At 48.6% G+C, this 27,400-nt stretch overlaps 2 protein-coding genes across 15 annotated transcripts in view; one reads left to right on the top strand and one right to left on the bottom strand.

Moving 5' to 3' along the window:
- The window catches only part of RAB3IL1 (RAB3A interacting protein like 1), a 42,766-nt gene extending 31,008 nt beyond the window's left edge, over positions 1-11,758 (bottom strand). For 2 of the 7 annotated variants that reach the window (XM_040494888.1, XM_040494889.1), the window contains exons 1-3: positions 11,404-11,758; positions 10,608-10,805; positions 9,873-9,964 (exon numbers count right to left, since the gene is read on the bottom strand). In XM_040494888.1, the coding sequence (XP_040350822.1) occupies positions 9,873-9,964; positions 10,608-10,805; positions 11,404-11,643 (530 nt within the window). In that variant the 5' untranslated portion in view covers positions 11,644-11,758. Of the gene's footprint in view, positions 1-9,872; positions 9,965-10,555; positions 10,944-11,403 lie in introns of those variants that run through there. The other 5 variants (XM_040494890.1, XM_040494892.1, XM_040494893.1 and 2 more) reach the window with 5 other exon arrangements.
- On the top strand, positions 10,966-27,340 carry BEST1 (bestrophin 1). Of its 8 annotated transcripts, none has more exons than XM_040494898.1 (12): positions 11,025-11,110; positions 13,694-13,860; positions 16,327-16,499; positions 17,904-17,998; positions 18,472-18,705; positions 19,276-19,430; positions 19,789-19,866; positions 20,631-20,783; positions 22,362-22,442; positions 22,740-22,891; positions 25,346-25,990; positions 26,978-27,340. In XM_040494898.1, the coding sequence occupies exons 3-12, from the start codon at positions 16,348-16,350 to the stop codon at positions 26,994-26,996; spliced, it is 1,764 nt and encodes a 587-aa protein (XP_040350832.1). In that variant the 5' UTR covers positions 11,025-11,110; positions 13,694-13,860; positions 16,327-16,347; the 3' UTR covers positions 26,997-27,340. The 8 variants fall into 8 exon arrangements, with proteins under 8 accessions (XP_040350836.1, XP_040350832.1, XP_040350833.1 ...); XM_040494899.1 differs by lacking the exon at positions 11,025-11,110 and adding an exon at positions 12,068-12,696; XM_040494902.1 differs by lacking the exon at positions 13,694-13,860 and having other exon boundaries at positions 10,966-11,110.
- Positions 27,341-27,400: the final 60 nt, after the last annotated feature.

The raw sequence follows: 27,400 nt of genomic DNA, 5'->3' as shown, positions 1-27,400 counted from the left end.
CACATAAAAATTCTACACTAAAAAAAAAAAAACAAAAACTGAGGATGTAGGGAACTCCTAGAGTCCATCACTTCACAAAAGCAGCTAACAAACTGGCAAAACTATCAAAATCAGTTTTACCAGAACTCTGGAAACAGCTCAAAGTTTAGAGCAACCAAGTGAACACTTATCAAGAAACAAAACAACAGGGGCGCCGGGGTGGCTCAGTTGATTAAGCATCCAACTCTTGATTTCAGCTCGGGTCATGCTCTCACCGTTCATGACATCAAGTCCCATGTCAGGCTCTGCTGACTGTGCAGAGCTTGCTTGGGATTCTCTCTCTCTCCCTCTCTCTCTCTGTTCCTCCCCCTGCTTCCTCTGCCTCAAAATAAATAAATAAACATTAAAAAAAAAAAAAACAAGAAAGAAACAGCTGAATTTCACCAAGAAAACTTCATGATAATTTTACTTACTTTGGCCATCCCCAGCCCCCTGGCCCTCGCCAGCTCTGTGGCAGCCTCTTGAAGACAGTAACCTTGAAGACAATATTCCTGGTGTGAGTTCCTAGTATTAGAGGAAGCAGAACAGACCTGCTACAGAAAGTATTGTGGCTGTTTGTTTTGACCTGTCTGATGGCTCTCTGCATGTCTGGCTCAAAGGGCTTGCCTTTATTTTGCCTAATTCAGAACTCTCCCAGAACCGAGGGGGCATTTGTTGAAAATATATAAAGGCCATGCAATTGGCTGCTGCCAACTGGGACAAACGATCGCATTTGGAGAAAACAACAAGCAAATAAAAAAGCTTAGGAAGAAAGGCTGGAGGATAAAATGATTTAGGGAACAAGGACTTTGAAAAGCTCCTACAGCGGCACCTGGGTGGCTCAGTCAGTTGAGTCTTGATTTCGGTTCAGGTCATGTTCCCAGAGTTGTGGGATGAAGCCCCATGTCAGGCTCCACACTGAGTGTGGAGTCTGCTTAAGATTCTCTCTCTCTCTCTCTCTCTCTCTCTCTCTCTCTCTCTCTCTCTCAAAACAAAAACAAAAACAAAAAGCTCCTACATATTCCTGGGAATAGAGGTCCATATGCATGCCCAGGGCTAGGTACATGCTCAGAAAAGCCCTGACAAGGCCCTAAGATCTTACCTCTAGCTGATCACCAGATTCTTTGCAAGCAGGAAATGAGGGCCAAAGTAGAGTTGTAAATTGCATGATGGATTGTTGAAGGCATTTCCCAATCTACGTACAGTGCTCATCTGCAAAGACTGGGAGGTTTTGTTGTTGCTGCTCTAGGCATTTAAGGAAATCTCTGTCAAATGACTAACTGACCACTAAGCTAATGACCCAGAGACTTTGGTGGCCATGACAACAAAAAATAGACTTTCCAAAATTAGTTCCTGAAAAGTCACTAAACTAATAAACAACAATTTCTATCACAAGCAGCAACAAGTCTTAGCATGGTAGGAAATCCTATTCCCAGAGTTGTTTCATTATAATACTCAAAATATCCAGTTTAGAAAAAAAAATATGATGCATGCAAAGGGAGCATGGCTTATACATGGGGGGGGGGGGATGTCCTTGAGGAAGCACAGATATTGGATATAGAAGACAAAGGCTTTAAATCAACTATTTAAAATATATTCAAAGATATAAAGGAAACCATGTGTAAAGAACTAAAAGAAAACATGATAATTATTTATCTCACCAGTCAGAAAATATCAATAAGGAAACAAAAGCTATAATACAGAAACAAATTCTGGATTTGAAGAGAATTAGCTGAAATGAAAAGTTGACTAGAGTTGTTCAACAACAGATTTGAGCAATCAGAAGAAAGAGTCAGCCTACTTGAAGATAAATCAATTGAGATTACCCAGGCTGTGGAACAGAAAGGAAAAAAAACATGAAAAAAAAAAGAAACAGAACCAAAGAGATGCATGAGACAACATCATGCATACTAACAAGTACAAATGCATAGTGGAAATCCCAGAAGGAGGGGCAGGGGAGAAATAAGAAAGATATAATGGCTAAAAACTTCTAAATTTGAAGCAAGACTTAATCTACACATCCAGGAAGCTTAATTAACTTCAAGTAAGATAAACTCAAAGAGATCCACACCAGGACATAATCAAACTGTAGAAGGCCAAAACCAAAAAGAGAATCTTTAGAGTGAGAAAAGTGACTAATCACATACAAGAAAACCTCAGATTCTCCAGCTGATTTCTCATCAGAAACTTTGGGGGCCATAAGTAAGTAGGATAATATATTTGAAGTTCTGAAAGGGAAGGAAAAGGCAGCAAGGAATTTTTATCTGGCAAAACTATCCTTCAGGAATTAAAGATAAATCAAGACATTTCCAGAATAACAAAAATTATGAGAATTTGTCACTAGTAGATTTTCTTTACAAGAAATGTTAAAGAGAGTCCTTCAGGCTGATATGAAAGGACAGTAGACAGTAACTCAAATCCATATGAAGAAATGAACACTGATATAAGTAAATATAAAAGTCAGCAATGATGAATTCTTTTAATGTAACTCTTCTTTTTTTCTTATATAATTTAAAGGACAACTGTAATAACTATAAATCTATGCTGATGGATACCTAATGTATAAAGATGTAATTTGTGATGCTAACAACATAAAGGACAGGGAATGGAGCTGTAGAAGAACAAAATTTTTTTATACTATCAAAACTAAATTGGTATTAATTTGAACTAGATTGTTATAAATTAAGATGTTAATTGTAATCCGCAGGTCAACAACTAAGAAAATAAAATATATCTGGTAACAGAAACAACAAGGGAATCAAAATGTTACATTAGAAAACATCTAACACCAGGGCACCTGGGCGGCTCAGTCAGCTGAGTGTCCGACTTGGGCTCAGGTCATGATCTCGCGGTCTATGAGTTCAAGCTCCATGTTGGGCTCTGTGCTGACAGCTCGGAGCCTGGAGCCTGCTTCCAATTCTGTGTCTCCCTCTCTCTCTGCCCCTCCCCCACTCATGCTGTGTCTCTCTTTCTGTCAAAAATAAATAAACATTAAAAAAAATGTCTAACACAAAAGAAGGAGGAATTGAGAAACAACAAGATATAAGACATATAGCAAACAAAGTGGCAGAAGTAAGTTCTTATTAGTAATTGCATTAAATATAAATGGATTAAATTCTCTAAAAGACAGAGGTTAATGGAATGGATTAAAAAAACACATAATGCAATTATATGCTGTCACAAGAGTCTTTCTTTGGCTCAAAAACTCAAATAGGTTAAAAGTGAAAGGATGGAAAAGATAATCCATGCCAAAAATAACAAAAAGAGAGATGAAGTGTCTGTACTACTATTTTAAAAATAGGCTTTAAGGCAAAAATTATTAAAAAAGACTTTATAAATTATTTATATTTTTTAAATTTATAACTATAAATTATTAAAAGAGAGGTTTTATATAATGATAAAAAGCTCAATCCATCAAGAAGATATAACAATAATAAACATATACTTAAGAGAGAAATAAACATTACAATAATAATAAGGACTCCAATACCCCATTTTTTTTTTAATGTTTATTTACTTTTGAGAGAGAGAGAGAGAGAGAGAGAGCACAAGCAGGAAAGGGGCAGAGGATCTGAAGGAGGCTCCTCACTGACAGTAGACAGCACAATGCAGGGCTCAAACTTACCAATCATGAGATCATGACCTGAGGCAAAGTCGGACACTTAATCAACTGAGCCACCCAGGTGCCCCTCCAATATTCCATTTTCAGTAATGGATAGAACTACTACACAAAAGACAAACAAAGAAATAGAAGCATTGAACAACAGTATAAACCAACTAGACCTAACTCCACCCAACAACAGCAGAATATACATTCTTCTCAAGTAAGCATGGAACATCCCTCAGGATAAACCACGTTTATACCACAAAACAAGTTTCAATACATTTAAAACTACTGAATGCAGGGGCGCCTGGGTGGCGCAGTCGGTTAAGCGTCCGACTTCAGCCAGGTCACGATCTCGCGGTCCGTGAGTTCGAGCCCCGCGTCGGGCTCTGGGCTGATGGCTCAGAGCCTGGAGCCTGTTTCCGATTCTGTGTCTCCCTCTCTCTCTCTGCCCCTCCCCTGTTCATGCTCTGTCTCTCTCTGTCCCAAAAATAAATAAACGTTGAAAAAAAAAAAAAAAACCTAGTGAATGCATTTGAAGTATTTTCTCTGACCACACTGACATGAAACCAGAAATTAATAAATGTGATATGTGAAAATACAATAATACTTTTACATGCCCAATGGCATAAAAAGAAATCACAAGGGAAATTAGATGAGATGAATGAAAATAAAAACAGCATATCAAAACTTATGGAAAGTAATAGAAGCAGTTCTTAGTGGTAAGTTTATAGCTGTAAATACCTATATTAAACAGAAAATACCTATATTAAACAGAAGAAAGATCTCAAATCAATAACTAAACTTCCAACTTTTTTTAAATGGGCCCAAAGAAAATGTATTGAATATGTAACTGAATGTCCAGAAGTAGGACTTGCTTTAGACATGGACTGTTTCAGGGGCTCAAGCACTGTCCTCAAGATCCAATGTCTCTCTTGTCCTCTTCCTGGTTTAACTGTATTCTCAGACTGGTGCTCCCTTTGGTAGCAAGATATTTACAGAGTCTCCAACCTCACAACTCAACCTCACTCAAGTCCCACCCTAAACCTCAACTTAAGGAACTTAGAAAAAAACCAAACTAAACCCAAAGTCAGCAGAAGGAAGGAAATAAATATTGGAGTGGAAATAAAGGAAATACAGAATTGAAAAACAACAAAGAGAATCAATAAAAACAAAAGTTGCTTCTTTGAAAGGAGTTAACAAAATTGATGAATTTTTAGTTAGAATGACAAAAAATAGAGATAAAAGATTCAAATCACTAAAATCAGGAATGAAAGTAGGGACATTGCCATCAACTTTATAGATACAAAAAGGATTGTAAGATAATATGATGAATAATTATATATCAAAAAATCAGATAATCTAGATGAAAAGAAAATTTCCTAGAAGACACAAACTACTAAAACTGACTCAAGAACAAATAGAAACCTGAATAGACCCATAAGAAGAGACTGTGAAAGTAAACAAAAAATTTCCAGTAAAGAAAATGCTAGGACCAGATTGTTTCACTGGTAAACTCTCTCAAACATTTAAAGAAAAATGAATACCAATCTTTCTCAAACTTTTCCAAAAAATAGGCTCTGCTTCCTAATTCATTCCATGATGCCAGTGTTACTTTGATACTAAGGCCAGACAAAGAAATTATAAGGAAAGATATCTATAGACCAATATTCCTTATGAATATAGATGCAAAAATTATCAACAAAATACTGAGACATTTGAATCCAGCAATTAAAATGATCATACTGTATGGGCAAGTGGGATTTATCCCAAGAATGCAAAGGCGGTTCAACTTATGAACATTAATCAATGTAATACACAGTATTAATGGAATAGAGGAAAAGAGTTGCATGACCATGTCAACGGATGTAGAAAAATAATTTGATAAAACCCAACACCCTTACTGATGAACCTTGAAAATATTACGGTAAGTGAAATAAGCCAGTCACAAAAAGATAAATACTGTATGATTCCACTTATATGAGATACTTAGAAATGAACTATTGGGACCTCATCAAGATAAAAAGCTTCTGCACGATCAACAAAATTAAAAGGCAACTGACAGAATGGGAGAAGATATTTGCAAATGACATATTGGGCAAAGGGTTATTATCCAAAATCTATAAAGAACTTATCAAACTCAATCCCAAAAAACAAGTGATCCAGTGAAGAAATGGTCAAAAGATATGAACACACATTTTTCCAAAGAAGACATCCAGATGGCGAACAGACATGCAAAAAAGATGCTCCACATCACTCATCATCAGGAAATACAAATCAAAACCACAATGAGATACCACCTCCCCCCTGTCAGAATGGCTAAAATTAACAACTCAGGAGACAACAAATGTTGGAGAGGATGCAGAGAAAAGGAAACCCTTTTGCACCGTTGGTGGGAATGCAAACTGGTGCAGCCACCCTGGAGAACAGTGTGGAGGTTCCTCAAAAAATTAAAAATAGAGCTAACCTAAGACCAGCCATTGCACTACCAGGTATTTATCCAAAGGATACAAAAATGCTGATTCAAAGGGGGCACCTACACACAAATGTTTATAGCAGCACTATTGACAATAGCCAAAGTATGGAAAGAGCCCAATGTCCATTGACTGATGAATGGATAAAGATATGGTATATATATACACAATGGGCTATTATTTGGCAATCAAAAAGAATGAAATCTTGCCATTTGCAACAACCTGGATGGAACTAGATTGTATCATGCTGAGCGAAATAAGTTAGTCTGAGAAAGACAAACACATCATTTCACTCATATGTGGAATTTAAGAAACACAACAGATGAACATAGGGGAAGGGAAGGAAGACATAAGAACAGAGAGGGAGGCAAACCATAAGAGACTCTTAAATACAGAGAACAAACTGAGGGTTGCTGGAGGGGTGTTGGGTAGGAGGATGATCCAAATGGGTGATGGGCATTAAGGAGGGCATTTGTTGGAATGACCACTGGGTGGCTCAGTCAGGTAAGCGTCTGACTCTTGATTTTAGCTCAGGTCATGATCTCATGGTTGGTGAGTTCAAGCCCCATATTGGGCTCTGTGCTGACACTGTGGAGTCTGTTTGGCATTCTCTCTCTCCCTATCAAAATAAATACATATATTAAAAAAAAAAAAAAGAAACGGGTAAAATTTTAAATGTTATGTTGTGTTACATTTTACCACAATAAACAAAGTTTGGGGGGAAAACCCCACCTAACACCTTTCATGATAAAAATACTCATAAAACTAGGACTCAGAGGGAACTTTCTTAGCTCAAAAACGGAGATCTGTGAAAATCCACAGTTAATATCATACTCAATGGTGAAAGACTGAAAGCTTTCCTCCTAAGATCAGAAACACTACGAGGATGTCTGGTCTTGCCACTTCTATTCAACATTTTACTGGAAGTTTTAGCCATGGGAAGAAAGTAAATAAAAGGCATCCAAATTGGAAGAGAAGTAGTAAAACTGTCTCTATTTGTAGATGGTGTAATCTTATACGTAGAAAATCCTAAAGAATCCACACAGACACTATCATAGCTAATAAATGAATTCAGCAAAGTTGCAGAATATCAGATCAATATGCAAAAATCAGTTGTATTTCTATATACTAGCAATGAACAATCTGGAAAAGAAATTTAGAAAAACAACTTCACTGGGGTGCCTGGGTGGCTCAATCGGTTAGGCGTCTGACTTCAGCTCAGTTCATGATCTCACGGTTTGTGAGTTTGAGACCCCTGCATCAGGCTCTGTGCTGACAGCTCAGAGCCTGGAGCCTGCTTAGGATTCTGTATCTCCCTCTCTCTCTGTCTCTCTCTGTCTCTCTCTCTCTCTCTCTCCCAAAAATAAACATTAAAAAAAAGAAAACTTCATTTATAATATTATAAAAAATAATAAAATATTTAGGAATAAGATTAACAAAGGAGTACAAGACTTGTACACTGAAAACTACAAAACATTGTTGAAAGAAATTTAAACAGATCTAAGTAAATGAAAAGACATCCTATGTTCATGGACTGTAAAGAAACAACATTGTAAAGAAAGCAAAGTGATCTACAGACTCAATGCAATCTCCATCAAAATTCCAACTGTCTTTTTTGCAGAAATGAGCAAGTTGATCCTCAAATTCATATGGAATTTTAAGGGATCCTACATGGCCCAAACAATCTTGAAATGGAAAAACAAAATTGGAGAACTCACACTTCCCAATTTCAAAACTTCTACAAAGCTACACAACCAAAACAGTGTGGTACTGGCATAAAGATATATAGACAAATGGAATAAAATCAGGAGTCCAGAAGTAAACCCACACATCTATTGACAAGTGATTTTCAACAAGAGTGGCAAGACCATTCAGTGGGGAAAGAATAATCTTTTCAAATAATAGTGCTTGGACAACTGGATATCTGCATGCAAAAGAAAAGAGTCAGTGGGGGGGACCTGGATGGCTCAGTTGGTGGAGCATGTGACTCTTGATCTCAGGGTCTGAGTTCGAGCCCCACGTTGGGTGTAGAGATTACTTAAAAAGAAAAAAAAGACAGGGCACCTGGGAGGCTCAGTAGGTTAAGCGTCTGACTTCAATTCAGGTCATGATCTCATGGTTTGTGGGTTTGAACCCCACATCAAGCTGTTGCCGTCAGCACAGAGCCTGCTTCAGATCCACTGTCTACCTCTCTTTTTTTCCCCTCCCTGGCTTGCACTCTCTCTCTCCCTCTCTCGAAAAAAAAAAAAAGAAAGAAAGAAAGAAAAGAAAAGAAAAAGAAAAAGAAAAAGAAAAGAAAAGAAAAAGAAAAAGAAAAAGAGAAAGAGAAAGAAAAAGACAAGGAAAAAGAATGAAGTTGCACCCCTACCTCTCACCACATGCAAAAATTAACTCAAAATATGTCAAAGACCTACGTGTAAGACCTGGAGCTACAGAACCATTAGAAAACTTAACAGTAAATTTTTATGACCTTGGATTTGGTAACGATTTCTTAGATATGACACCAAAAGAACAAAGAACAAAAGAAAAAATGAACTGAACTTTGTAAAAAAAAAAACAAAAAAAACTTAAAAAAATGTTTTTAATGTTTATTTTTGAGAAACAGAGACAGACGTGAGTGGAGAAAGGGCAGAGAGAGAGGGAGACACAGAATCTGAAGCAGGCTCCAGGCTCTGAGCTATCAGCACAGAGCCCGACGTGGGGCTCAAACTCATGAACTGTGAGATCATAACCTGAGCTGAAGTGGGACGCTTAACCAATTGAGCCACCCAGGCACCCCTAAAAACAAACAAACAAACAAAAACCTTTTGTGCATCAAAGAACATTCTCAAGAAGGTGAAAAAACAAACCAAAGAATAGGGAAAAATAGTTGTGAATCATATATATCTTGTAAGAGTCTAGCATCCAGAATATACAAAGAACTCTTATAACTCAAACAATAGGAATACAATCCAATTAAAAGATGGGCAAAGGACTTGGATAGACATTTCTCCAATGAAGACGTGCAAATAACCGATAGGCACATGAGAGGTTCAACATCATTTGTCATGAGGGAAATGCAAGTCAAAACCACAAGGAGACGCCACTAAGAGAGCATGGTTTTGTTTTTGGTTTTGTTTTGTTTTGTTTTTTGTTTTTAAGGAAAATAACAAGATGGAGAAACAGGAATCTGTCAGGCAGTGCTGGTAAGAATGTAGAATAGTACAGCCACTGTGGAAAACAGGCAGCTCCTTGAGAAGTTAGCCAGAGAATTACCATGTGATCCAACAATTTCACTCCTAGGTATATACCCCAAAGAACTGAACGTTTAAAGAAAAACATGTCTATAAATATACATAGTAGATAAAAAAAAAAAAAAATGGAAACAATCCAGATGTCCATCAACCAAGGAAGGAATAAACAAACTGGGGTATATCCATACGGTGGAATATTATTCAACCCAGAAAGGAATAAAGCACCAACATGTGCTATAATGTGGCTGAACCTTGAAAACATTAGGCGAAGGGAAAGAAGCCAGACATAAAAGGACAAACGTTCTTTGATTCCATTTATATGAAATGTCAAGAAAAGGCAAAGCCATCGAGACAGAAGTAGATTGATGGTTACCAGGGATGGGGGAAAGGGGTGAACGGGGAGTGACTGCGTAATAGGTACCGAGTTTCCATCCGGGTGACGAAAATGTTCTAGAATTAGTGCCGATGGTTGGATGAAGTAAAAGCCACTGAGCTAATTGTACATGGAAAACGGTTAAAATCGTGACTTTATGTGCATTTTACCTCGATGTTAAAAGACAGGAAGGAAATACATCAAAAATGATAATCTTCGGCGATGTTGGCTTTTCTTCACCGCGCTGCATTTTCCTAGCTGCCTACAATAAACATGCGGTGCCAGAATAAACTTGAATCGCTCCCGTTGCTGTGTGAAACAAGGCTGTCCAACTGTCAGGTGCACACAGACCTCCCGGGGGATCTTGTTAAAGTGCAGATTCTGATCGAGCGCGCTAGGGTGGGACCTGAGAGTCTGCATTCCCAGCAAGCTTCCCCCGACCTCCCCTGGAGCAGCCAGGCTCCTGAAATCAGCAGCCCAAGCAGCGGATGAAGCAGGTGCACCGCAGCGGAGATGCCCACACAGAGGAGACTCTTGCTTCTGGATGCCCTCCCCCCCACCCCCCCACCGGGGCCTATGCAGTGTAGGACCCACTGACGTTTATCCGAAATTCAGATGTAACTGACTGCCCTCTGTTTTTATTTGCTAACTCTGAAACCCCAGGCTGCGGTGGAGAAGAAGGGTTGAAGCTGTGGTTGTCCGGGCAACCTGGGGCTGAGACACTTCAAGGCCACTCAAGGCGGCTTGCTGGGTGGTCCCGTCCACCTAACAGATAGCCACCAACACGGCTTACTCCTCAGCTGGCCCGCCCGTCTGCCATCCTCCCCGCTGCCCTTGGGTCTGTTTCACCCACCTGGCCCCCTCCTGGAGAAGACTGCCCTGGAAACTGGCACACAGACTCCCACCTGATCTGGCCGCCTGGTCCAGCCGCCCACAGAGCAGAGGAGTCCCCTCCAGGACACCGCTGCCAGGCAGCCTGACCCGCCGACCAACCCGGGGTCCGTAACCGAGGGCCAGGAGGCAGTCTGCAACGGCCTTGAGACTCGGGCGTGAGTGGAGGCTCGGACGAGGTACTTCGCTTCTCTCTGGGCCTTGACACCTACCTGTAACAGGTGGATAACACTTCCTGTTCCCCAGTTCTGATGATGAGATGAAACCATTTCGAAATAGCGCTCCGTGCACTGCCTGGCACCCAGTAAACGCTCAAGATATCGGGGAAACCATAGCTTCTTCTCTTCCCCTCCCACAATGCCCAGCCCGTGGCTAAGCACAGCTGACATTCAGCACGCACCCGTGGGAGCTGAACAGCAGGAACGTCCCGGAACAGTGAAGGGACGCACTGCTCTGACCTGGACAGGTGGCCTCCTCACACCCTCCCAGCTCTGCCTCTAATTCTTTGTGACTTGAGGTAAGTCCATTCCTTTCTCTACGCTTCGGTGTCTTTATCCACCAAGTAAGCGGGTGGATGAGCAGCCATCTGTGTTCTCTCACAGCCGTTAATGTGCCCATTCCACAGATCAGGAAGCCTGAGGCTACTGACTCGCATGTAGTGAAGGTGTGACGGCACCCAGGTCTTCTTAAACCCCGTGGGGTTCTTCGGGAGAAGGCTGGCCTGGGGTTCTCCCCCACCTCCTCACCTGCCCATTAGCCCCAGCTCTAAGCTGGTGGGGAAGGGGGTTGTGGACGGGGTCTGCGCCTCACCTGGCTGGCCTCAGTGGGGCAGAGTCCATGGGGACAGGGCCGCTCGGAGATCCCAGCGTTCTCCTCGAGGCTGTGGTGAATCCTCTTGCCTTTCGTATCCGGCTGGGCTGGCTCCAGACCACTCGATGCTATTCCATTGTCATTGGCAGGACTGGGCTTGGTGAAGCTGGGCCCGGCGTGTCCCAGCGTGTCCCAGCCTCTCCCCGTCCCCGTTGTCTTTCTACAGGACCCGGAGCTCATGTGTTTGTCTCTTGGGATGTTGAGTCTACCCAGCCCTTCAGGGATCGGGGCTGCTGGCCCCAGTGTAGAGATGTTGTTATCTGTATTACTTACAGGCCCCAGGCTGGTAGGGTCCCTCCCCTCCTCTGACCAGATATGCCCAGCCCCCTCCTTTTTCTCTCTTGGCTTCTGCCCTGTTCTTTCTGTGATTGGCCCAAGAGAGGGGTGTGGGCCGGCAAGTACTCTACACAGAGCCGGGAGGCAGCATCCAGGGCTGGTTGGGCCACCCCAGGGCCTCCTGCCCACTGCCCCCCAGCCAAGCTGGGTCCTCTGCTTCCTGCCCAGCTGGGGCAGGCCTGGAAGGGCACAGTGGCAGGCCCTCTGTGAAGCTCCTGTTGCCATGGTGATTCTAGATGAAAACACCATAGCATTCTGTCCCCAGAACCTCCCCCCATCTTCCCAGCTCTGCTTTGTCTGCCTCCGGAGATGGCTCTCCACCAGCGGTCAGCTGCGGTCAGCGTCTCTCCTGTGCGTCTCCTAACCCCCTGGACCTCCCTTTAACCCCAACAGAGACCACTACCCTAAGAGTAAGCCTCTGGCCCCACCCCCACCCCCGAAACTGACATCCACTAGAGGGGTGATGGCGGGTCATGAAAAAGCCACAGGATTCAAAATGAAAAGACCCAGATTTCAGCCCCAGCCTAGCCTTTTATAGCTGTGTGGCCCTGGACACAACAGGCCTTGAGCTTCAGGGTCCTCCTCTGTAAAATGTAGATAATAATACCCTACCGAACTGTCCCTCAGAAATGCCTCTGAGACTTTGCATGGACTTTCCCTTATATGTAATACCCCTCCGTCCTTCTCAGCTCGGGCGAACTCCTACCCGTGCCTCAGGACCCGGCTGAAATGATCCCTTCCGTGTAACAGTTTCCCTGACCTCTGTGTCCCTGACACAGATACGAGGACTTGCCATTTTGTGTTAAAGTTATTGAAGAGTTTCCTTCGTTTTTATTTGACTACGAATTTTTGGACGCAGGAGGAATCGGATGAGGCTTACTTCCGGCATCAGAAATGGTTTGTTGGAGGACTACTTTGTGGAACAGAAAACAGAACAGGATGACCCTGACTGGGGTGGACTCCATCCTTGCAGGGGTCAATCCTGGGGCCCTTTGTCGAAGCACAGCGTGGGTCGATCAGTGCTTGCTGTAGCCTCTCTGTGTGCCTGAGATGCAGGCTTGGGGACATTTTCATGGCTGGGAGCCACTGGAAAAGACCCCGACTTATGCCTAGGGTCTACCTGTCTTAGCACTGGGCTGGGGCCAGGAGCAGCTTCTCACCGGGTGTGTCTGTGGATATCCTGGGGCATCTGGGAGGGGAAGGAGGGGGGGCACAGCACCGTCCGCTGGTCCTGGTAGGACTTTTGGGATATCGGCAAGGAACCTGAAGTTCAGGGGAGAGAGAGAGCTCCGGTTGCCACGGTGTCTTCCGACTCTCTTTCATGGCTCTACAGCTGCTGGTCAGGGTGAAGGAGAAGAAGGAGCCTCCAGGGCCAGCTCCAGGGTCCCTACAGACCGACCGCTCATCAGCCAACAGGGCTTCCGTGGCCGGAGCCAGCGAGTCAGGGGCGCCCTCCAGTGGTCATTATAGGGGAGGCAGGAACCTGAGCGCGCAAAAAGGGAGGTGTTTCATTCACTCCTTCAGCTAACGTTAAGTGAGCATGCCCGCGCCAGACGGGTGCTAGGCACATGTTTCAGTTCTAACTAAAAATACATTGGGCATCTGCTAAGTGGAGAGCTCTCCCTGGAGTGTAGATATTTCTGGGTGGGGGGAGACGGAATGCAAAGTAGGGAATTAACCCTTCCAGCAGTGATTCTCAACCCACGTTGTCCATTGGCCTTGCCTGAGGAACTTGAGAAAACGTGAGGGTCTGGGGCCCGTCCACCCAACCGAATCTGCAGGGGTGGGGGCGGACGCACCAGGGGCCGGCAGCCGGGCACGAGAACCACTGGTTTGACTGAATCATCACCCATCGTTCTCATCGCTGAGGTAGTGCTATTGTCCCATTTTCCAGACGAGGACGCTGAGGCTCAAGGGAAGGACAGCGATGGGAAAGATGTCTCCCACTGCACAGGCAGCATGTAGCAAATCGTCCTCGAAGAGGACCCCCCCCCCCCTCCTAACTGCAATGGCCTTGTTGTTTGCTGTGATTAGAAAAATACGCAAGGTGGTTGTGAAACGGTAAGTTTTCCCCGCAGGCGGGGAATTACAAAGGCGAAAGTGGTGCGCACAAAAGTCACCTGCAATCTCAGCATTGTGAACACTTAGGAGGATGTCAGAGAGAGGGAAAGAGAGACGAGGGAGAAAGGGATGGAGGGAGGAGAGGGGGGAGGGAGGGAAGGCGTGGATTGATTTTAAGGCTCGAGGTCATTTTGTAAATCAGGGCTTTGATCTTCAGACGCGGGCCAGCAGCGCTCGTTAGAAATGCAGCCCGCCCCTCCCCCGCGACCCCCAACCCGGTCGCAGAATCGGACTCTGGAGCAAGATCCCGAGAATCTGCATGTTTCGGATACATTCCAGACCCTTCCTATGGCCACTCGCTGAAGACCAGAAGCCCCTGGGGCTTCCAGCTTTCACAGGAGGAGCCTGTCCTGGACAGCCATCACTTCCAGGGGCTTAGGGCCCTTGCGTATAGACTGATGTATTAAACTGTTTGGAAGCAGGTGCTGAGACGTTAACCAGCTGCCCTTGGGGACCTGGGTACATGCCCCCATTTTGCGTGGGCTGGCTAAAAGCCAGCAACAAAAACACCGAGGCTGCTGCGTCATCCTTCACCAGGCCCAGCCCCCACACAGCAGCCTCCTTCCTACCCCCGCCTTCTTCCGTAGCTATGAGCCAACCCACTAACTGGATTCTGCCAGCCAATCACAGCCCGAAAAACCTATGATGTCACCATCAGCCAATCAGAGCTCCTCACCAGCATAGGAAGACCAATGTCACTCTTAAAAAGGTGATGAGGCCTAAAGCGAGGCCATCCTTTTTGGATAGGGACACTGAGGCCTAGGGAGACGCAGAGGCCCACTGGGGTCAGCCACACGGGTGGCAGAGCCAGGACTGGAAGCCAGGACTTCTGACCATGGTCCAGTGTTCTTTCCACTGCCCTCCGTGCTGCCCAAACCCCGAAGGGCCTGGGCCGGGGCTCCCTCTCTCGTGTAGCTCTTGGCACCGGAGATGAGGACCAGGGCCCCGGCCCCACTCCCCACAGCTCTCCCTGCAAGACCTCAGCCGTCAGAAACAGATCCTTCAGTCTCTGGATTTGAGGGGCCAGAGAAAATGGCGGGATTGGGCCCATGGTGGAAGGGAGTTGCCCCAAATTCTAGCCCTGGTCTCAGCCCCCACAGCCCCCAGGAAGGAATTAGAGGGGCCCTGGCCAGGCTGTGCCGGCTGCTAATGTGCAGATTATGAGGAGGGGCCAAAACAAGGGCTCCTTTGTGGAGGCCCTGGATTAGGCAGTCAAGTGACCGCCTAACACACGCATGGGCAGGGCTGGTCCTGAAGCGTGGGCAGGGTCACTGGCTGCAGGACCCTCAAGAGTCCCATCGGTCCAGTGGCCAGAAATGTCGTGGGATTCCCTGAGAGGACTGGAGCTCCTCCTGTGAGTAGCGGTTGGCCCAGGCAGGGGGAGCCGGGGCTTTGAGGGCCCCTGGGGTAGATGGCTGTCCTTGCAACAGTGCGGGTGATGCGGACACATGGGCAGCACGTGTGCGCGTGGGGGGGGGGGGCGCGGGGGGGCGCGCGTGTGTGTGTGTGTGTGTGTGTGTGTGTGTGTGTGTGCAAAGTCTCTGAGGTGGGAATGAGTTTGGTGTGCACAAGGCACAAAGACAGCCACCCCAGCTGCATCAGAGCGAGTAGGGGGAGGGCAGGTGGCAGCCATTGCTTCGGGAAGTTTGTCCTGAGCACCTGCTATGAGAACACAGTGGGAGCTTCCATTCTAAGGTGGGAATAGGCAGACATCCAATTCAAGTATAACAAGAGAAATGCTATGGAGACAAATCAATAAGATGAGGGGACAGAGAATCAGTGGCACTGGGAGGCTATCTCCAGGTAGAGTAGTTGGCGGCATCCTTTCTGGGCAGACGACCCGAAGTGGGAATGAGCCACACAGATTAGGAAGAGCATCCTCCAGGCACAAGGATTAGCAAGTGGAAAGGCCCTGGGGTCACTGATCAGTAAACATTATTTGAGCATCTCTACCAGCCAGACTCTGTTCTGGGCAGTGGGGACAGGGAAGTGGACAAGACCGACGAGGCCCCTCACCAGTCTTGGTCCAAAGTGGCTGAGGGTGCTTGGGGAGCTAGTGAACAAGATGGGCTCGGGGGACCAAGCCCAATGTGTGGACTTGGCTATTGCTGTTGCCATTACCTCTGTCAGACAACTTAAGGGCACAGACCTATCTGTGTCTTCTCTGCCAAGGCTGTGGGCAGCTCTGGGCTCACTTCCCTGGCTTCCCATGTCCCACAGTCAAGAAGAGCCAAAAGGGCCTCTGAGGCCGCCTCATCCCCCTCCCAGTGTCCAGACAGGAAAGCTGAGGCCCAGAGCAGGGAGGAGTCCTGGCTAAGATCACTCATGACGCCCAGACAAGCTCTGACCAAGACCCCTGCTCCCTGCCAGGCCCTCATCGGTGTCCCTCCCCTGTCTGTCTACTAGCGTGCCCCCCCGTGCTCAGTCATGACTGTCACCTACTCAAGCCAAGTGGCTAATGCCCGCTTAGGCTCCTTCTCCCGCCTGCTCCTGTGTTGGCGCGGCAGCATCTACAAGCTGATCTATGGCGAGTTCCTCATCTTCTTGCTCAGCTACTATATCATCCGTTTCATCTACAGGTGCAGGGGGACAGGCTGGGGTGGGGCCTGGGAGGGGCGCAGCTGGGGCTTGGAACAACTAGGGGGACGCTCTTACAGGACCAGAGTCCTATAAGGCTGACCTGAGCTCCTAGCCAAGCCCTGGGGGCTGGGGGCTGGGGGCTGGGGGCTGGGGGTTGGGAGGACATAAAAGGAGTCAGACTGGGAGGGCAGCTCACGGCAGGCCAGGAGTATCTTTCTCCCAACTCAGGGACAGGCCCGGGAACCCAGGCCTTACCTGGTCCCACTCAGCCAGCCTGTTTTCCTGAGTCCCACACAAGCTCAATCCCAGACCATACTTTTTCCCCCCTCCAATAAACATGTTTATTTAAACAATGAAATATAGGACAGATACAATCACAGAACATACGAAAGCATTTTGAGTGGAAAAAAGCACTTATGACCGAAATGGATTGAAGGGCTCTTACGTAGGGAAAGTTCTTGGATTCGTAATTACAATGCCAATAACAAAGCACATTGATTTTCTTTGGTTGTTACTAGGCCATCAAGATCCTTTTTTAAGAAAAATTAGAGTTCATTTCTGAGAGTTTTAGGTTGATAGCAAAATTGAACGGAAGGTAGAGAGTTTCCATATTCTCCCTCGAACACACACAGCCTCCCCCACTATCAACGTCCCATGGCAAAGTGGCCTATGTGTTGTAATGGATGAACTCACACGGTCACATCATTGTCACCCAAAGTTCATAGTTTACACCAAGGTCCACGCTCGGTGTTGTGCATTCTGTGGGTTTGGACAGATGCGCAATGATATGTATTCACCATTTTAGTATCATACACGGTAGTTTCACTGCCCTAAAAGTCCTCCGGGCTCCAGCTATTCAACCCTCCCCCCCCATACATATTTTTATTAAAAATATTTTTTAATGTTTATTTAGTTTTGCAAGAGCACGCACACGCACACAAGAGGGGGAGGGGCAGAGAGAGAGAGAGGGAGACACAGAACCCGAAGCAGGCTCTAGGCTCTGAGCTGTCAGCACGGAGCCTGATGTGGGGCTCGAACCCACGGACTGTGAGATCATGACGCGAACGGAAGTCAGCCGCCCAACCGACTGAGCCACCCAGGCGCCTCATACGCTTTTTAAACACCAAATGCTATTTGAACCTGCTTGGGATCCTTTAAAAGGGGGTCAGTGGTGCCTGAAACTAACTCCTTCCTATAGCTCACAGAAAACCTCCTGAGGGGGCCTCTTCCAGCCATGGAGCAGAGGCCCCCTTGGGGTTTGGGGTTGCCAGAGAAGGACGGGTTGGGCCAGTGAAAGGGGCAGGGAAGGGTGGGGGAGCAAAGCGGCAGTCACATTCCTACCCTAGGCCTGGCTGGACGTGGTACCTGTCTCAGCCATGTCTACACATCCCCCTCCCCCCCAGGATGGCCCTCACGGAGGAACAGCAGGTGATGTTTGAGAAACTGACTCTGTATTGCGACAGCTACATCCAGCTCATCCCCATTTCCTTCGTGCTGGGTGAGCTCCCCCTTCTGAACGTCGGGGTCCCAGGGGCTGCTCCAGGCTCCAGACGGGGGACTACGAGGAACCAGCTGGTGAAGGCCACTGGAATGTCAGTGCCTCTTGGCAGTTCAGAGAAATGGGGGGACTGCCCCCAGACGGAATGAAGTTAGACATTAGGAAGGACGTCCTGCTGTTGGCACTCAAGACCCCAGTTTCTGAGGGCAGCCCTGACAGGGTCCCTGGAGCCTGTGCGCAGGAGGGGAGGGGTCTGGCAGATTTCTGGGTTAAGCGGGGGGCCTCTGGGAGCAAGAGCTTGGGGCTCTTGCGCCTTTCTGCGGCCATGGTCTTCCCCTGCTGAGTGCCTTCCAGGAGGGTTGGGGCTGGGCCCCGCTCCCATCACAAAGATGGAGAAACCAGGCGTCGCCCTTGTTTGGCTCTGGCCGCAGCCTGGGCCCTCGCCTCGCCCCCCTCCCCCTTCTCCTGCCCAGGCTTCTACGTGACGCTGGTCGTGACCCGCTGGTGGAACCAGTACGAGAACCTGCCATGGCCCGATCGCCTTATGAACCTGGTGTCGGGCTTGGTGGAGGGCAAGGACGAGCAAGGCCGGCTGCTGCGGCGCACGCTCATCCGCTACGCCAACCTGGGCAGCGTACTGATCCTGCGCAGCGTCAGCGCCGCAGTCTACAAGCGCTTTCCCAGTTCCCAGCATCTGGTGAAAGCAGGTGGGCGGGGCCGGCGGGGCTGGCGGGGCGGGGGCAGGGACGGTGGGTGGAGCCAGAGGCCTGCCTGCTGATGATTGGGTGGGGATGGGGTCGACACCTGGGTCGAATTGGGCGGGGCGGAGTCAGGTGCGCCAAGGTGGGTGGGGCGAGGCCCGGGGAACCACGCGAGGACAGGGTTTTGAGATATGGCTAAGGGACCCTTGAGGGATGAGAGAAGAGTGGGGACTGAGGGCCCCGAGTGGGGCTTTGGGAATCGGCAAGAAAGTACCGGTCTGCCTGCCTCTGTCCTTCCCCGTCCAGCTCTGCGGGTTTTTAGTCTCTGACCTTCCCTGGCCCTTACCTGAGCTGGTCTCATTAAGAAGACAGACACTTCTCACGTGCTCAGGCCAGAACAGCACATAGTAGGCACTCAGTAATTATTTGTTGAAAGAGGATGGCAAAGAAGCTCAGAGGTCCCAATGAACTTGGCCCTAAATCCTGGGCTTCGTCAAGGCCTGGCCTGGCCACCCCTGCCAGCCCGTCCCTTCTGCAGGTTCCCCCACCCGCTGCCTTCTTAACTCCACCCCGCAGGCTTTATGACCCCCGCGGAACGCAAGCACTTAGAAAAGCTGAGCTTGCCGCACAACACGTTCTGGGTGCCCTGGGTGTGGTTTGCCAACCTGTCAATGAAGGCGTGGATCGGAGGTCGAATCCGGGACCCTGTCCTGCTCCAGAGCCTGTTGAACGTGAGCTTCCCGACACAGATGGGGCTGTTGCAGAGTGGGGACGGTTGTGCCCGAGGTTGCACAAAGTTTCATACAAAGAGGAGGCTTGAGGGTCTTCCCAGAACCTGCCTTGAGATTGTAGGATTTTGTCCAACAGCATTCCACAACCCACCGTGGCCCCTGGCCCCCAGTTCCCTTCCCACTTCCTCTCCAGAGTGAGCCCTGGAGATCCTGGTTCCTTTCTGATAGATGAGGAGGCTGAGGCACAGAGAGGTTAAGGGAGCTGCCCATGACCACACAGCCAGGGCTGGACCGTGAGGGCTTGAGCTTGGGAGAGCACACGGTGGTCAGAACCCCAACCCTCCCTCCTGCTCCCCAGGAGATGAACGTCTTGCGTACTCAGTGTGGACTCCTGTTTGCCTATGACTGGATCAGTATCCCACTGGTGTACACACAGGTGAGGACTAGGCCAGGGAAACTGCCCATTTGGGAAACAAGGTGGGGGGTGCTGGTAGGACTTGGAGAAACAGCCTGTCATAGGAAGGGCTCACTTAGGGGCTAAGAGGCTCCCCTGGGAGTTAGATCTGGACTTTGCGGGTCCTCTCCAGTGCCAAGTTGGAAGAGTCCGGGCTCCTGCCTGGTTCAGCCCAGCAGAGGCAGTGTGATCATCCCTATTTTATTTTATTTTTTATTTTTTTATTTATCTATTTTTTTAATACGAAATTTTTTTTTAATTTTTTTTTCAACGTTTATTTATTTTTGGGACAGGGAGAGACAGAGCATGAACGGGGGAGGGTCAGAGAGAGAGGGAGACACAGAATCGGAAACAGGCTCCAGGCTCTGAGCCATCAGCCCAGAGCCTGACGCGGGGCTCGAACTCAACGGACCGCAAGATCGTGACCTGGCTGAAGTCGGACGCTTAACCGACTGCACCACCCAGGCGCCCCTATTTTTTTAATACGAAATTTATTGTCAGATTGGTTTCCATACAACGCCCAGCACTCATCCCAACAGGTGCCCTCCTCAGTACCCATCACCCACCCCCCTCCCTCCCACCCCCCGTGGACCCTCAGTTTGTCATCCCCGTTTTAGAGATCACAGAGACCCAGAGTCACTGGACTGCACAAGTCAGAGCAAGGTCTCGTTCTCCCAGCCTAGGGAGCTTCCTGACTTCAGGGCCTCCCCCAGCTCATTTCTGCTGCCACCTCCCTTTCCTCCCAGGTGGTGACCGTGGCGGTTTACAGCTTCTTCCTGGCTTGCTTGATCGGGCGGCAGTTTCTGAACCCGGCCAAGGCCTATCCTGGCCACGAGCTGGACCTCGTTGTGCCCGTTTTCACGTTCCTACAGTTCTTTTTCTATGCTGGCTGGCTGAAGGTGAGATTCTCTGCCTCACAAGACCGGGTGAGGTCACGGCCAGGAGGTCCATGCTCAGCCAGGAAAGGAGAGTCTCAAATGTGGAAAGTGGGCTGCTGGGCCCCGCCCACCACCCTCTGGTCTCCTCCTTCCCCGTGTCTTAACATAGGAAGAAACTGAGACCCAGAGAAAAGCAGGACCCGCCAGAGGCCTGTGTCTGATCTCAGCGCTTCACCCGAGGCCTAGGGCGTAGCCGGCAGGAAAGAGACAGGGAAAGCTCAGTTGTCAAACCATTAGATGTCCCCTCAAGAGAACGTTCTCCAAACATCTGTCCGGAACAAGGGAAATGTATGGACTAAGATGGCAGTAGCTGACCCCACTGGCGAGGCAACTCCTCACCGTCCCCAGTGATGAGGCTCTGGTCCCAAATTTGTCCCCTCTGCTTAGTAAAGCAAAAGCCCTGATGTTAACTACCCTAGCCCCCATCCTTTCAAGGCAGATTAGCACCACCTCTCCTTACTCAAGAAATCTATCCAGGGCGGGATGGGGGAAGGTGTCTCATCCCCACCCCAAGTGGCTTTTCCAGGTTTTCCTCCCACTACATCCGGAGCTGTCCCTAACAGGAGTTCTGAACAGCACCATTTCCTCTCCATCTCTTTATCTTTCCTCCGTTTCTTTTTTTTTTTCTTTTAATTTTTAACATTTATTTTTGAGAGACAGAGCAAGACAGAGCATGAGTGGGGGAGGGGCAGAGAGAGGCAGGGGCACAGAACGCAAAGCAGGCTCCAGACTCCGAGCTGTCAGCACAGAGCCCAACGCAGGGCTTGAACCCACGGACCACGAGATCATGACCTGAGTCAGACACTCAACCGACTGAGCCACCCAGGCACCCCAGATCTTTCCTCCATTTCTCACCCACCCTCTGTCTCTTCCTTTTTTCCTTTATTTTTTGGTAGCGGTGGTGATGGCACGTTGCCTCCTCCCTCCCTCCTGTGCATGGTTTGCGCGCGCGCACGCGCACACACACACACACACACACACACACACACACACACAGCTATTCCTTCCCCATCCACACCCTCAGCCCCTCAGTCATCTTCGCTTTAAACCAGATCACACCCATTTTTCTGGTTGAAATTCCCCAGCGGCTTACGGGATGTCCCTTGAACCCTTAGTGCAGCTCACCCCTACTGCAGGGCTTTGTCAGGGGACTTCACAGGTTAGTGCCAGGATTCATCCTGCCTGGGCCACCCTTTATTTGATCACAGCCTCAACGTCTCTGTTGCATTGAAAATAATGAATAAATGAGTGTTTGAAGACTGGAATGAGTAAATGAACGAACGCACAGATTTCTGGAACTCCGGGGAGCATATAGGTTTGGGAGGTACCAGTGATGACTGGTACTGAGTGACACAATGAAGGACAGCTCTTCCCTGAAGAGCTTCCCTAAAGGGAAGGACATACTGGCTCTGGAGATGGTGGTTAGGGAGGCCAGGCATCGAGGGGGGCGTGGAACTAGAAGGAACTGAAAGTTTAAGGCCAGGGAGCAGGCTGCAGGGAATCTACCTGAGGATTTCCAGAGCCTCACCTCTCCCCAAGGTGGCAGAGCAGCTCATCAACCCGTTTGGAGAGGATGATGATGACTTTGAGACCAACTGGATTGTCGACAGGAGCCTGCAGGTATTTGGGGAGAGGGGGCGCCTATCCTGTGGTCCTTCCCTGAAAGGGCCAGGGAGGGGACCCCACAGGTCTGCAGGAAGGCCTCACCGTGAACTGCCCCCTCCCAGCCAACCATTCATTCACAGGATTCTCACCCCAACTTCCGAGGCTGAAGATGGGCATCAGTCTCTCCATTTCACAAGTAGGGAAACTGAGGCCCAGAGAGAGGGAAGTGACCTCTCCAAGTCATCTAGCAAATTCAAGGTCCTGCTTGGGCTGACCTTTCTGCTGGATTTTCCTTCTGTGCCTGGCAACCAGGTGTCCCTGTTGGCTGTGGACGAGATGCACCAGGACCTGCCCCCAATGGAGCGGGATATGTACTGGAATGATCCAGAACCACAACCCCCCTATACAGCTGCTTCTGCCCAGTATCGTCGACCCTCCTTTTTAGGCTCTACCTTCAACATCAGGTGAGCAGTGCCCGGGACCACTTTGGTGAGTCGAAAAGCCCAAGTGCAAGGGCCTGCCTGAAAACTTAGAATAGCGCTGGTTAATACATATCGGATGTGTGCTAAGTGCTGGGAACTCTGCTAAGCTCTTTGGATAAACTCTCTTTTTCCTCCCAATGGTTTGGTACCTCCAGTTTGCAGGTGATTAAGTCCAAGTTCAGAGAGGTTAAGTGGGTTGTCCAGCCCAAGGTCACATAGTTAGCAAGTGATACACGTGGACCAGGTGTGTCTGCTTCTATCTCCACATCCTTACCTTGTACTGTTTAGTGATTCCTAAAGCTGGAAGGGATTGTAGGTACAGCCAGTCTAAGCCCCCCACGTCCAGAGCTGGAAACAGATCCTGAGAAAAGAAGGCACTTACTCAAGGGCAGTCAGTGGTCAGTGATGCAGTTGGGATTGCCAGAGCCTGGTTCCCAGCTCTGGTCCGGAACTCCGTTTCCTGATAAGCCAGGGTGTTTGGACGGGGAGGGAAAGCGGGGAGGCGGAGGAAGTGAGGGGGAAGGACGGCAAGCATGTCCCCAGCAAGACGCTGGGTCATCACAGGTAACTTCTGGGTAGGCTCCGTGCTACAGAGCACGGGCCTCAGGTCACCCACCGCAGCCAGCCAGACTTCCCTGCACATGGGTCCTGTTTCCCTGATTCGGTCCGAATCCCTTCTGAGCTGCAGCAGGGTTACAGTGGGCTGAAGGGCCATCCCAGACAGCCCTCTCTCCCCAGTATGAGAGTGGGGAGGACTTTCTAGAGTCATCTGCATGTCAGGATCCATACCATCAAGATTTTCTTCCACAGTATTAAGCATTGTTGTCTTTTTTTTTCTTCGAGAGGCTTTTTAAAGTTTATTTATTTTTGAGAGAGAGAGAAAGAGTAAGCACAAGCGAGACAGGGGCAGAGAGAGAGAGAGAGAGAATCCCAAGCAGGCTCTGCACAGATGGTGGGCCCCCGATGCGGGGCTCAAACTCACAAACCATGAGATCATGACCTGAGATGAAGTCGGGTGCTCAACCAGCTGAGCCACCCAGGTGCCCCAGCACTATTGTCTTTTAAAAACCGGGGGCGCTTGGGTGGCTCAGTCGGTTAAGCGGCCAACTTCAGCTCAGGTCACGATCTCACACTGCGTGAGTTCGAGCCCCGCGTCGGGCTCTGTGCTGACCGCTCAGAGCCTGGAGCCTGTTTCAGATTCCGTGTCTCCCTTTCTCTGACCCTCCCCCGTTCATGCTCTGTCTCTCTCTGTCTCAAAAATAAATAAACGTTAAAAAAAAAATTGTAAAAACCAGATATCTGGGGCGTCTGGGTGGCTCAGTCAGTCAAGCATCTGACTTCAGTTCAGGTCATGATCTCGCGGTTTGCGAGTTTGAGCCCCGCGTCGGGCTCTGTGCTGACAGCTCAGAGCCTTGGAGCCTGCTTCGGATTCTGTGTCTCCCTCTCTCTCTCTGCCCCTCCCCTGTTCGTGCTCTCTCAAAAATAAATGTTAATAAATAAATAAATTAATTAATTAATAACATAAAAATAAAAACCAAATATCCTCTTAAGCCATAATTAGAATTAGCTAGAGTCTCTAGTAGGTGTGAGGAAGGTTTGAAAAAGTGATCACATGAAGGCTGGAGGCTTGCTCGGGTCAGAAACATTTCTGGAAGTTGCTTTTGAATTCCATGTGGTGTATTTGAATTCCATGTGGCAGCTGAAGGTTGGGTGGAGGACAGAGAATAGTAATACATAGACCTTGTCTGCAAGGAACACACAATTCAGTGAGGGGACTCAAACCCAAGGCCCCAACTCTGGATACAAGGTACAAAGTACCAGGTGCCTGGGGGAGACGGAACATAGAACAAGAGACCGCCTTTGGCCTGGGAGGTGGCCTCCAGCCGGACCCGGAGCTGGGCCTTGAAGCGTGGGGAGAATGTGGACACGAGCGAGGGCAGGCCACACTCTGGGATAGGCGGGCTCTTTCCTGCAGAGCAAAGGCCTTGGGCTTCCAGAAAGCCAGACTTTGTGGATGTGCTGCTCCGCAGTTACAACCGCAAACCCCCAGCCTGCCCAGAGTCACTCCTGGGCCTCATGTGACTGACCAGACCTGGGGAGCAGTATTCTGCTTGCCTGGAGTGAGGGATGCTCACGAGAAGATGGAGATGAAGACAGAGCCCTTAAGTGCCAGGCTGGGGCGGGGGGGGGGGGGGGGGGGGGGAAGGAGGGGTTAGTCAACACGGGCAAGAGGGAGGCACACAACAGTGAGGGGAGCCGGGCCTGGAAGAATTCACAGGGCAGTAGAGGATGGGTCGGGAGAGAGGTGAGTCCAGGCATAGTGAGAAACACTGTGTGTCTTTGGCTTTGGGCCATAGAGAGGGAAAAGAGGAGGTGAAGGAGAAGTCAAGTCAGGCTTTGGTCCTTGTCCGCTGCTCAACCGAGTCTCCTTTACAGTCTGCATAAGGAAGACATGGGGTTTCAGGCAAATCCAGAAGAGGAGGAGGACCCTCAAACTGGCATCATTGGCCGCTTCCTAGGGCTACAGTCCCACGACCACCATCCCCCCAGGACAAACTCAAAGACCAAACTACTGCGACCCAAGAAAGAAGGCCTTCTCCAAGAGGGCCAGCCCAAGAAACTCGGGAGTGCCAGACAGCACCCTAGGAACCAGGAAGGCGGCAAGCCTTGGAAGATTGAGGAGGAGGATGATGCTTTCCAGACTGCTGCACTGTACGGGAGGTCAGGCTACCACAGTGCCCCCCAGACGCCCCTCAGCCACACCCCTATGGTCTTCCCACCTGGAAAGTCAGCACCCTCAGGCCTTCGCAGAGTCTCAGGCACAGACAGCGCTGTCAAAGACCAAAGCCTACAGCCTGTGACTCCTGACAGAGAGAAGAGTTTTGAACTGCTCTCAGATGGCGTCGGGTCCTCGACGGAGAACCCACAATTGGGTCACATGAAGAAGAAAACCGTTGAGTTTAACCTGACCGACATGTCGGAGACCTCGGAACATCTCAGAGAATCACATTTGGACCAGTCAAACAACATAGAGATAATACTCAGAAGTCACGGAGATCCCTACTGGGCCTTGGAAGACAGGTCTGTTCTCTACCTTAACCAGGTCACTTCACCTCCTCCCCTCCCCACACTCCCACCCACATGGGGGAAGCCCCACCAGCTTCCCTTGCTGTGAGCCTACCCTTTCTTCCACCATTTTTCCTACGGTTCCCTCACTACCAGAGCATGCTGGACTCACACCTTGCATTGCCTTGGGGCACACACCTGGCCACCTCAGCAAGGGCCCTAGTTAAGTGCTGAGGGCTTTTGCTTATTTCACCCAAGAGGCTGATACCACCAGGAAGAGTCCCACCAGGCCAGGCTTAGGTGGGCATGTTATCCCTGGAGCTCACTTTTGGAGGAGCAGACCCAAAACCATGAGGCAGAGCTAGGGACTCTAGGCGGTAACCTAGGAACTCCACTCACTACCCAGCCTCAGCTGGGTGACCGCATATGAACACTCCCCCACAACCCTCCAGTGATCCTGGAAAGTATTACACCCCTGGGAACTGGTAGATGGTCAAGGTGAGGGTGGCCAGGTCCCTTGGGGTATCTTACTGCTTTGGGGAACTCATCAGGACTTCTGAACTTCTATGTGCTCTTCATGCTGCCTCAGGGGTCCATCCAAAGCTGTCAAAACCCCAGCAGGTGTTTCCCTACATTCAGGATTTCACCCATTAGACCCACCTTACCCCACCCCCATTCATGATGTGGGAAGCGTAACTTCCTATTTCTAGATTCTCAAGCAGTTAACTTCTGGGTCAGAATACACACTTTGTGATTAAAAGCCTGAAAAGGGCTACCATCGGTTTTGTTTCTAGCCAGACAGAAACTTACGAATCACCGTGGCTTGTTTGGGAACGGACATTAATGTAGTTGTTAGCAAGGAGATGGTTCTGTGGTCTCCTGACCCTACTCACTGATGTTGTGTAGTTCAGATGTCCCAACCTTTGCCACACTACGCAACTAGTTTTAACACTGAAGTGGAGATCTTCCGTACTCACGTTGACTTTCTCCAATTTTCTCTAGGGATGAAGCACACTCTTAGCCTGTTTCCCCGAAAGGGACACTTCACCGGCCTGGTCCTACCTGCATGTACACCAGCGGGACACTGATCCAGTCATAGCCATATAGCTGTCCACACTGAAGCATACGTTCGTATGACAGCCTGAACTAAATGGTTAGCTTAATGGGTAACAGAATCCGTAGTTTCAGGACTACTTAAGCCTTTAAGTGCCTTTTGTACATAAAAATTGTGAAAGCTAGACCCAATCACCGGAAACATGTAATTCAAAACATCAAGTTCGGCATCCGGAGTCCTTACGTCCTGTCCGAATTCCACACCCCCAACCTTGACATCTTTCCCAAACTAAAGAGTTTAGTAAATACAAATCCTCCTAGGCATTTCATTTGGTTACCGTGGTTGAACTGCAGCACTCACAGATTTTGCAC

The sequence above is a fragment of the Herpailurus yagouaroundi genome, unplaced genomic scaffold (genome assembly GCF_014898765.1).
Source record: "Herpailurus yagouaroundi ecotype Mexico unplaced genomic scaffold, PumYag 187, whole genome shotgun sequence".
Taxonomy (NCBI): domain Eukaryota; kingdom Metazoa; phylum Chordata; class Mammalia; order Carnivora; family Felidae; genus Herpailurus; species Herpailurus yagouaroundi.
This window is presented reverse-complemented; position numbering and strand designations above follow the sequence as displayed.

What these genes read in the sequence shown, in the direction of transcription:
- BEST1 (XM_040494902.1), top strand. Translation starts at nt 16,348, where the DNA reads ATGACTGTCACCTACTCAAGCCAAGTGGCTAATGCCCGCTTAGGCTCC. An exon ending in ATCATCCGTTTCATCTACAG is followed by an intron (nt 16,500 to 17,903) that starts GTGCAGGGGGAC and finishes CCTCCCCCCCAG; the next exon opens with GATGGCCCTCACGGAGGAAC. An exon ending in TCTATGCTGGCTGGCTGAAG is followed by an intron (nt 20,784 to 22,361) that starts GTGAGATTCTCT and finishes CCTCTCCCCAAG; the next exon opens with GTGGCAGAGCAGCTCATCAA.